This window comes from Hypoxylon fragiforme (genome assembly GCF_022984875.1).
Source record: "Hypoxylon fragiforme strain CBS 206.31 chromosome Unknown GGS25scaffold_9, whole genome shotgun sequence".
In the NCBI taxonomy this organism is placed as follows: domain Eukaryota; kingdom Fungi; phylum Ascomycota; class Sordariomycetes; order Xylariales; family Hypoxylaceae; genus Hypoxylon; species Hypoxylon fragiforme.
In genome coordinates, this window is record NW_026054764.1 from 2,796,539 (window position 1) to 2,808,089 (window position 11,551).

The 11,551-nt window shown below is 32.2% G+C and overlaps 3 protein-coding genes and 1 non-coding gene across 4 annotated transcripts; 3 read left to right on the forward strand and 1 right to left on the reverse strand.

The window, feature by feature from the left end:
- Positions 1–5,042: 5,042 nt before the first annotated feature.
- On the forward strand, positions 5,043–5,151 carry GGS25DRAFT_t110. Its single transcript has one exon. It is a non-coding gene; the product is annotated as a tRNA-Leu (tRNA).
- Positions 5,152–5,278: 127 nt separating this feature from the next.
- On the forward strand, positions 5,279–7,177 carry GGS25DRAFT_467182 (DNA polymerase ligase-domain-containing protein). The gene is made up of 2 exons (XM_049258978.1): positions 5,279–5,972; positions 6,062–7,177. Exons 1-2 carry the CDS (start codon positions 5,451–5,453, stop codon positions 6,908–6,910), a joined length of 1,371 nt encoding a protein of 456 aa, XP_049113488.1. The 5' UTR covers positions 5,279–5,450; the 3' UTR covers positions 6,911–7,177.
- A 431-nt stretch (positions 7,178–7,608) lies between these two features.
- GGS25DRAFT_515994 (uncharacterized protein) lies at positions 7,609–8,118 on the reverse strand (the record flags this gene model as incomplete). The annotated part of the gene is made up of 2 exons (XM_049263145.1): positions 7,609–7,851; positions 7,975–8,118. 2 exons carry the CDS (start codon positions 8,116–8,118, stop codon positions 7,609–7,611), a joined length of 387 nt encoding a protein of 128 aa, XP_049113489.1.
- Positions 8,119–9,727: 1,609 nt separating this feature from the next.
- GGS25DRAFT_467202 (NADP-dependent dehydrogenase-like protein) lies at positions 9,728–11,213 on the forward strand. The gene is made up of 4 exons (XM_049258979.1): positions 9,728–10,262; positions 10,332–10,538; positions 10,607–10,767; positions 10,820–11,213. The coding sequence occupies exons 1-4, from the start codon at positions 10,042–10,044 to the stop codon at positions 11,047–11,049; spliced, it is 819 nt and encodes a 272-aa protein (XP_049113490.1). The 5' UTR covers positions 9,728–10,041; the 3' UTR covers positions 11,050–11,213.
- Positions 11,214–11,551: the final 338 nt, after the last annotated feature.

Consider the following 11,551-nt stretch of genomic DNA (forward strand, 5'->3'; position numbering starts at 1 on the left):
AACTTAATTTATAACTTTTCTATATTTTTTTATATTATTTTTATAATTTAAATATTATTACATTAAATAATAATAATAAATTTATTTAATAATACTTTTAATTCTTTTATTAATTATATAACAAACATCGATTTTTTAGTAGTTTATAATAATATTAATAATTTTACTTTTATAATTAACATAATTATAATATCTTATTTATTTATTTTTTATATAATTAATTCTTTAAAAAATTTTATAATATATATTTATAAGTTTTTTTAGTTTAGGGAGTTATTTATAAAAAAAACATTATTTATTATTTTAAATTTGTTTTTTTTTTCGAATTAAAATCTTAAATTATCGATTTAGTTTATATAATAAAACATATAATTGGCTATAACTTAATATTGTAATCTAAAATTCACAAAAAATCGTAATAATTTAAAACAAACGAATGTAATGTTTGGTTATATATTAAATGTTACGTAAAATATTAAATTTATTTTCTTTTAATACTTTATAATTAATTTAAGTAATGTTTTTTTTTTGTATAATAGTAGTTTTTTTTTTATTATAAGATATAAAAGATTTTTAAATATGTTTATATTTATTAAATTAATAATTTTATAAATATAATTAATTTGGTTTAATTAGATTAAACCCTTAGCTTAATTTCTTATTATAATTATATTAAGAAATTATTATAAGTTGTTTTTTCTTATTAATTAATATTTTCCTTTTAATTTTTTTATTAATTTTTTAATCTTTTTTTTATCTTTTTTTTGGTATATAAATATTAAATTATCGATATAAAAAAATAATAAAATTCTATTTTTGCAATATACGTATGGTTTGTAAAAAATTAATTTAAAACTTATTAATTAAAAAAATTATATAAACTTCTTTTACCATAATAATAATAATTCTCGCATTCCATATAATATCTTTTTTAATTTAAAAATCTTTTTAAATATTTTATATCTTTGGGGTATTTATATAAACATATTATATAAGATTTTTATATTTATAAACGCATTAATAATATTAAATTATTTTAATTTTAAATTAAATTATGCTATAATAATTATTAATATTTGAAATAATCTTTTTATTAAGGTGGAAGCGTATGTTTTTTCTATTTTTAATCTTTTTTATTAATTATTTTTAACAATAATCCTTACCTTATATTTTTAAAGCTTTTTATACTTATTTATTTTATAAATATATACTTATATTAAATTAATAATTTATTTTCTTTAATATTATAAGTTATTATATAAAATTTCTTCTTATATCTTTATTTATGTATGACTTTTTAAATGTTCTTGTTTTACTTCTTTAAATAAATTAATTATTGGATAATTTTTTATTTTTCTATAATATTTTAATAAAAATAATAAATCTTTTTTATAAATCTTTTTTAAATTCTTAAATAATTATAAGAATTATATTTTATTAATGTTTTTTTTATTTATTATTCTTATTTTTACTCTTAAGCATCCTATGTTAAACATAAAATACCAAGTCGTTAATTAAATATTTAAAACCAAATATATATTTTAAATTATTTATAATGTATAATAAATTGTGTTTTTTATGAGTTTGTTAGGATTAGGGGTTATTAATATTTATTCCTTAAATTTACCTAATTAATTAGATTTAATTTTTAATTTACATATATTATTTATTTTTTTGTTTTTTAATGAAGCTTTTCTTATATTAATATCTTTTAATGTGTTAGATTTTTTAATGTTTTAAACATTTATAATATTTTAATTATTATAATTTTTTTTATTAATTTCCTTATTTTTTATATAAATACTATAATTATTTAAAGTGAAGATTTTATTTTGGGTAATGTTTTAAATTAATTTTTTTACTTTCTTTAACCATTTTTTATACTCCTTAATATTTATTTTAAGTATGTTATTTTGAAGATTATTTAAATTTCCTAAAAATAAACTAATTTCGTTAAAAGCCATATCGCATATAATAATAACTTAATTAGTTTATAAATTCTATATTTAATAAATGTTAGTTAAATTGTATTTTATAAGGTATTTAATTTAAACTTTAAGGTTAAGTTGTTATAATTGCTTTTCTTTATTTTATGTTTTTTTTGTTATAACAAATACTTTATAATTATAAACTTATAAGTGTGTTTATTACAATTTCCAAATCTATATTTTACTGCCGTTTTTTTATACTATAAACGTATAAAACCGTTTATACAATAACTTTTAATTATATATATACTTAAATATTTAATTATATAAATATACCATTAATTAATATATTTCCAGCCATAGGAATGTTAAAAGTTTTACATTATTACATATAACCTTAACCTTTATTTTAACCACATTTTTTAAGCGTTCAGCCACATCGTTTTATTTTTATGTGCGTAAGGTTAAAGTTTTTATTTAAATATAAATACCTTTAAAATATTTTTATATTTCTAACTTTATAATTATTATTTTATTATCTATTTTTATTATTTTAGGTGTGATTTTATATTAAATCTTAAAAATCCCAATTACATATTTTAAGGCGGTTATAATAGAAGAAATTATATAATTCTTTAGGTAATAATTTTAAGTATATTTAAATTATTAATTTAATATTAATATGAGGTTTTTATAATTATTAAATAATTTTTTTAGTAAATAAAAATTTAATATAAGTTGCACTTTTAATTTTTCATCTATATATTGTTTTTTATATCTTATAAGATATTTAAATTTTAATATATTATATATATCACATTTTATAATAATTAAACCGATAATTTTTACCCCTTAAAAATAATTAACTAAATATTTTAACACTTACAGTTTTGGATAGCTTAACCGTAAATATTATATTTTTATATTTTTTTATTTTATAGCGCGTTTTATTCATAAATTAATAACCTTTGTTTATACATAAAAGGCTTTTTTACTTATTTTATATAAAATATTTTTTAACATAAATTAATTATATCGATTAAACATTTCACATAAAATAAAATTATCTTATTGTTTAATATATGTTTATATATATTTATTATCCTAATAATATTTTTATCGTTTTAAAAATCGTAAAGATACTAAATTATAAATAAAATTTTAATAATACGTTACATTTAATATTCGTAAAAATCTATAATCCCTTAAACCTTTAACTTTTATTTTTATATTTTTATACCTAATAACTGGTATTATAATTATATCAACTATTATTATATCTCTTTTTAATATATTTTAATAATTAAAAAACTAAAACCTTTCATTAAAAATATAAATAATACTTCTTAAATTAAAAATAATTAAGTATATAAAAAAATAATGTAAAACATTATATATTATTTTCTTAACCTTAATTAATATAATAAAAACTTATATTATTATTAATATTACGTTAATATATTATATCGTTATTATTAATTAATTTTCTTCCTCCTTTTCTTACTCCTTTTTAAATTTAAAGCAAAAAGTAAATTTTTAAGCTCATTTCTTAAATTTTTTTATCTTTATTTTTAATTTTAATTAAACTTTAAGATTTTTTTTATATACTTTTTATTTAAATACTCCTTTTAAAATGTTATTTAATCTTAATTCCTTAAATATAAATTAACATTTTTTAATTACATAATTTCTATAATATACTTTATAAATTATTAAATTATTATTTAATATTGATAATATTAATTATTTCATTTATTTATTTAATCCTTTATTATATATTAACCCTTATATTTTTTTACTTTTTTTAACTAGTTTACTTATTATTTTATCCTTTTTAACTTCTAAGGTTTTTTTTTTATCTTTATTTACATATATTATTATAAATACTCCTTTTCTTACTTAATTTTAATTTTAATTTATTTTATAAGTTTGGAATTTTATTTTTAATTTTTTTGTTATATCTTGGTAAAAAATTATGTTATTTAAAAAACTTTCTTTATTTGTTTAAAAGTATATTAAGCACCATTCTCTTATATATCCATTAATAATTATTTATAAATTATTAAACTATATTACCGCTTTTTTAATATTTAATACTTTTTTTACTTTAACTTAAACCATATATTCTTTCCATTAATTAATTTAAACATATTAATTTTTCAACGGTTTAGTTAAAATAATTATACGTTTCTTATATTTAATTTATACTTCCATTAATTATTCTTATTTATTTATACTTATTAATTTCTAAAGTTTCAAATATTATTCATATATATCCATATTTAATTTATATATCGTCTTAAAATAACTTAATACCATTATCTTATAATATAAATTTCTAAATTTTATAATATTTTTTTATTTTTAATTGTATTTCTTTTTTTTTTCTTTAAATAATATTAAATTTATATTAAATTATTATAATTATATTTTGATTAAATAAATAACGTTAATATATCCTTAACGCTTTTATTTTAAGATATAATCCTTAATCCTAAACTTTATTAATTCTTTTAACTATATATACCTTAGATTATTAAATTTTACATCGTTTAAAATTAATTTAATCTTATTTTAAACATATAATCTTATTATTATCCTTTAAAACATAAAATCTTATATATCTCATTAATTTACTCCTTTAAACATTAAAATTAAATCTTCACAATTTAACATATTTATAAATTATATTTAATCCCATTTAAATAAAATATAATTAATATTAATACTTTTTATAATATTTTTAAAATATTTACATATAAAATTCTTAATTATTAAATAATATAATTATTAAAATAAAAATTATATTAATTAAAAAAGAATAATTTTATAAATAAATAAAAAACTTTAACAAATATATATAAATATAAACACATTACTTATTAAAATATCACATAGACAAATTGCCCACATAATTAACTAGAAATCACATGACCTTGTTCTAACAGATAACATTACATACTCAGGTGCTGGTCCGTGTGCAAGCTAAGGTGGGGTTAACTATTGGGGTTAGGGACTGCACTTTCTGAAGAGAAGTATCAAAGCAATATCAGCTGCATTAGCTAACAATCCAATCATCAAATAGGAAGCAACTAAGTTTCTAGTTCATCCCATGGAAGGATGGCCGAGTGGTTATGGCGCTGCGTTCAGGTTAACCTGGATTTCCAACATGAGAAGTTTCGCAGTGGAGCAATCCGCGTGGGTTCGAGTCCCACTCCTTTCAAGATTTTCTTTTTGCTTTTTCGTCATTTTCTACCCCGCCGCCCCGCTTCATACATAATGTTTGGTAAACTTTTAAAGTTAGTTACCTTTTTAGTGCACAAAACTTAAAGGATAGATAGAAGACTCTATGCATGTCTTCTTATATTGGTGTTTTAGAATGCACGTAGCCGTGATGTTGCATTATACTATCCAACAAATACAATGGCCATCAATCAATGAGTAGTTACAATCTATATATGTACTTTCCCTTTCACCAATTATTCAAACTACCTACCTACCAATGTCTTAGTCGAGCCCAACATGGCTTCGAAAAGAGGTCCTACTCCTACTAGATTAATTAGCAATCCGTTCATTAAAAAGAGAAACTTAGATTGGAACTTGGGACTCTCTAATTTGATCCGCGACGATGATGACGATGGGAGCAGTAATTTTGACGAATTACCTAACCAAAAACCTCTGTCAGAAGAGAATATCTCAGAGGCATCTGCAGTTGAAGCGGGAAAGGTTCAAATCAATGATCATGTAGGATATTTTAGCGATCGCCTTAGAAAAGCCGCACTCGCCCCTTTTCCATCCGGTATGCCACAGTTGTTGATAGAGAACTACCGTAGACTTTACGAGAGCAATGCAGGTAGTCTAGAAGGTTCCCACTTCATCATACACCAGCATGACCATCCCATAGCGGGTACGCACTACGACCTCCGGCTGCAAATCAACAAGACGAGCAGCGTTTCATGGGCTATCATGTACGGCCTCCCAGGAGATCCCAACAGCCAGCGACTAAACCGGAATGCAACAGAGACTAGGATCCACTGTCTATGGGTAAGTTGCCCTTCTCCTTCATAATTCATTCGTCACTTATAGATATGTTTCCCCGTTTATTTGACTATTAGGTATATTAACATCCTTAGAACCACCTCATAGAAACAGCTTCCATGTCGACCGGTTCCCTGCTAATTTGGGACATGGGGACGTACAGCGTACTTCCCCATGCTAACTCGAGCTTGATGCAGTCGTCCTCGTCTGACAATGAGGAAGATGACGGCGATGTATCACCAAGGTTGACTGAACAGGAGAAATTGCACCGCGCGTTTCAGTCGCGGAAAATCCGCCTCCGCCTCCACGGCGCGGCACGGCTACCGCATGATTACGTGTTGAACTTACGGTTAACCAGAGAAGAAGACGCCGCGGGCCGTATAAAGAGCGGGCGTACACCCACGAGGAGGCGACGACGAGGGGGGCGCATGGCAAAAGCGGAGGAGACAACAAGGAAGCAAGCTGCCACAAGTTCCGACTCGGAATCTACCTCAGGAAGAGGAGGAGATGCCTCGGAAATCGGGAACGCGCCACCGGCTGCGGGAGAAGGAGATGATAAGGCAATCTCAGCGATGGAGCGCGAGATTCGCGAGCTAGAGGACGAGGAGGTGCGCCGTACGAACGCGTACAGCGGCGCGGATAACTCGATAGGAAGCGTGCATCAGCGCCGGTGGTATCTATCTCTCGACCGAACCGCGTGTGGGTTCGTGAAGCGTCGGAAAGAAGGGCGGGTGGTTTGGGAGGCGGAGAAGGAGGGTAAAATTATTGGCGTAAAGGGAAAGGAGGTAGACGAAAACTCTGGCAGGCTGGCGTACCCGTTTTACGTCCGCGGCGTAGAAGTTGAACGTAGTGTTTTGACGGGGCGGACTGGTGCTGAGGTGCTTAGGGATGAGGGTGTCAAGGGGTATGTTGGGCGAAAGGGGTGGCAGCCTGTGTTGAAATGAAAGTGTGGGGATGGGACATCCTTGAAAGACTTTTTAGTCTGTCTTCCCAATGTAATCCGTACTGGAAAGGGAAGGGGGCTCGGGTATCTGTGAAAAGAAATCATGCGTGGCTTAGTACTAGGTAATTAATACAATGAGAAACGATATGCGACTACTAGAGAAATAAGAGAGCTAATACCATCCATACATGCGTGGCCTCTCGACAACGACGAGAACGATTACCAAGACGGGTGAGAGCTGAACAGTATTGACTTTATTTCTCCTAGCTAGGTAGGTAGATAACGACTTGTCAATTCCTTCCGTGAAGTAAGATCATCAACATCAGATTCTTACACAACAACTTGCTTGTAACCTTTCCCCATCAAGCTGATATAGGTAAAACAAGCCGAGGTATCTCAAGTTACAACCCTAAACTTCGCAGAAATAAGCTCTCCATCTCATATCTGGAAGGCACAAATCCATCGCGTATTCATCAGCTCATCGTCTCGAAACGCCTAAAGCGGGATATCCTAATAGCACAGCAAGAAAAAGAAATGAATCATCAAACTCCGGTTGTGATGCGACTCAAAACTCAACTCAACCAAACAGCTTTCAGCTTGCTTTCCCCCCAGCCGCCTCTTCCCTTGAATTTTATCAAAACCATTACTTCCATCAACCGAGCCCTCCTACGTCGCATAGTTCGGAACTTGTTCATCATCTTAGCCATATCGCATAGGCGCTTGACCCTGTGGTGGAGCCTGTCCTTGTCCTTGTCCCCAACCAGCCGGCGGGGCGCCTGCCTGCTGTGGCGGAGGAGCTTGGTTCTGCATAGGCACATTGTTTCCTCCCTCGCCGCCGCGCTTCATAGCCTGGACATCCGGACGGTTCTCGACGGGTTGCGCGAAGTTGCAGATGTGGCAGACGACGTCGTGGTAGCCGTGGACGGAAAGCGGAATGACTGGCTAAGTGATTATTAGCTTACATTCAAGAATGAAGGCATCGGAGTTGCTCGGAATGAATATTTGAATGTACAGCAGGCAGCTAGGTAAGTTAGGTAGCTAGGCGTTGAAGGGTAAATGACTTACTATGAAGCAAAAAGTGAACCATGGATTGCTCTTGATGACATGACCGGCGTAGTTGCCGCAGTTGTGGCACTGGCAGACGACGCCCTCGTAGCCTTCGACTTCCTTGCGAAAGGTGTGCTCGCCGCAGGTAAATATCAAGCACATTTTGGGTGGTTTGGTTTATGCGACAGAGTATAGATGATGGTGTTTTTATGATGTATCGCAACTCGCAACTCGTAATTCGCAATTCGTCACTTGAGATGGTAGCAGCGGTCACGTAGCTAACTACTAGGTACTAGGCAGCAAGATATACACTAATGCGCCGGTAGGTATAATCGTTGGCGGAATAGGAGATATGAGTTCACGAATTGTCGATGTAAGTTCGTTGAGGTGCCTAGGGTAGGTAACAATAAATTAAAACTTGAAGTTGCGCGTAAAACAGATGTTCGTTCGTCGTTCGCAACTTTAGGTACCCTAGGTAGGTAGTTAATGGGTTATGCGGAATGCGCGTCACCTTCTGAGGCTGTGCTAAAACGGCCAAGACAGGTACCTGGTAAGTTGTATTGCACATTCAATGTTGTATTCCAGTTCCAGATTGTAATTAACTACAAGTACAGGTACAATACAGCAGTACGCATACCCCTGTCATGCATTCTATCCTAGCCATTACACATTAACTAATGATACTTCAGTATTATTCGTACCTCACATACAGAGTACCTAGGTAGTAGGCATCAGTGCCACCAGAATAACTACATACCAATTATGTAATATCCAGTTTATTATTTATTGCATACATGTAAGATGCAAGATTTGAATGAATCAATGAACAATGAATTACTGATATACCAATGACGTAGATGTACTTACAAGATGAATCGGCCGTTAAAAATATGCACCATATCTACCCAAGCTTGTTCCATCATCCCCAGAGAAGCCCAGAGAAGCCTTGGGATACCAAACTTGGCTGGCCAGCATCTCTTAGATATATACGACCCAGCGTTGGCCACATGTTCGTTCAACGACAACATATGAAGCAACTAATAACACGATATCCTGTAGGCGACAAGAATAGCGTGCTCGTCCATGCCATACATAATCTTGGGGTATTAGAATGCCTGGACGTAAACAGTACGGAAGAAGAAGAGAAGACGTTATTATGTACACAGCTAAAAATGACCATCATGGCATACATATTATTGGATGGCGAAAACGCCCAGCCAAAACTTTGCCACAGGCTACCATCTGCCTCCTGCCTCGCGCTTAGCTCCTACAAGAGGAACTAGAAGAATAAGAAATGCGCCGGTCAGGCTCGACATTCCTACCACGGAAAAGGAGCTCCAGAGGCCTCAAGTTCAACAACATCGTATAGCGACGGACAGTGATGGATTCTTTACTGCTTATAAATCACGAGAACTTCACACTGATGTTCGATTATAAGGCAGCAAGTTGACGTGAATACCTCCTGGTTTTTATTACCGGTCCGAGCCATCACGGTGGCTGTTAGTTGTCGTGAAGTTTACATAGGTATGTAGGATATTTATCCTTGGGTAATGTCGTTTCCGTAAACTCATAAGCCACCCCTTTTCCTGATAAATATAAGTCCTATCATCGCACCTCGCACCTCACACCGAGATCACCTCTAATTTGCTAACTGTGTTACACTATGTGGATAAGTAAGTAGCTAAGTAAGTACGCAGTTAGGAGACTTTTGAATCACTAAGTATTGGCAAATCTATGCCATATGGGTGCGATGAGAGACCCATTTCATTACCTTCGTCGCATAGGGTGTATCTTTGGTGCCTAGGTATTCAACCACGTACATCCACCAACGAAGGCCAACAATGTCGCGGAATTTAAAACCAAGTCCGCGGGGATACAACACCATTCACCTATTTCCGGAAATTCCGGCGCCGACCTGGCCACATACTTTGCTGGTAGATATTTCATAAATCGATGAGGTCACAACTCAGAGTTAGGCCCAACTACTCAACCTAGTAGTAGTCTTCCCCTATAAAACATAGTCACCAACCCTACTTACCTATACTCAAAGCTATACCTTTTGGTTCATCCTTCAACGCGACAACAATGGCATCGTTCCCTTATAATAAAGTTCTCCTCATTGGCGCCACCAGTGGCATTGGTTGGGAGCTTGCCCAGAAGCTCGTGCAGAGAGGAGTCTTCGTTGTCGCTGTTGGCCGTCGCCAAACTCGTCTAGATTCTTTCCTCGCACAACATGGTGATTCCAAGGTCGCCACGATTGCATTCGATATCAGTGAAATCGACAAGGCTCATTTATTTGCTCATAAGTGAGTTTATTCTGTCATTTCCTGTAGAAACCGTTGTTTCGCCTCATATGCTGAACTTGGTGATCTCAGCGTAGTTCAACAGCACCCCGATCTCGACTGCATTATCTTGAATGCTGGCGTGCAGTATGTAATGGACTTTAGCAAACCACACACCGTGGACATGGGCAACATCCAAAAGGAGATCACCACCAACTATACCAGCATGGTTGCTCTTACCCATGCTTTTGTGCCATTCTTCCAGGCCAACAGCCTTAACAAGGAAGTTGCTTTCATGTAGTATGCTATTTTATCCGATAACCCAACACATACCAACTATAGCCCCTTTCTAATACCGCCCATCATAGCACGACCACAAGTCTCATGTCTGTACCATACCCCATGGTGCTGAATTATTCCGCATCAAAAGCTGCCCTGCATGCATTCATTTTATGTATCCGGGAGCAATTCAAGCAGAACCCCGAACATAGGATTAACGTGGTGGAGATAGTCGTGCCCCTGGTCCAGAGTAAGTTGTCCTTAAAACGATTACTGTCAAGCCAAATCGCTGACTACTGTAGCTGAACTCCACGATGGGCAGCCGGGATGGGACCCGAACTTCAATCCCGGCATGCCGGTGGAACAGTTTGTGAACGAGACGATCAATGGATTAGAGGCTAAGGAGGAGACAGTCGCGATTAGGCAGGCTAAACAGGTTTTCGATGAGTTTGAAGCGGAGAAAGGCCGTCGCGTTGGTCCAGCTTGGGCGATTATCAAGAAGAACATGGGCAAAGCACACACGTTTGGTTAAAAGGTAGTGTCTACGGCGGGGAGGCAAGAACTTAGGCAGCTTTTTACCGTGTAGTTCATATTAGTTCTCGCTTCGGTTTGTTAAGACATGGATAAACGTGGATAACTACATGGCTACTGCCTTAACTTATTAAACCATATCTAAATATAAATAAGTAACTTAAAAGGTTAATAGCTTTGTTCTTTTCCTCTTTTCTTTTTTTATATTCCATGAACGATTAGTTAGTTATTTTGGTCTTATGATAGGTTTTTGCGTAAATAGTTATCTTCTGTTCGTAGGGTTAGGGTTAGGGTTAGGGTTAGGGTTAGGGTTAGGGTTAGGGTTAGGGTTAGGGTTAGGGTTAGGGTTAGGGTTAGGGTTAGGGTTAGGGTTAGGGTTAGGGTTAGGGTTAGGGTTAGGGTTAGGGTTAGGGTTAGGGTTAGGGTTAGGGTTAGGGTTAGGGTTAGGGTTAGGGTTAGGGTTAGGGTTAGGGTTAGGGTTAGGGTTAGGGTTAGGGTTAGGG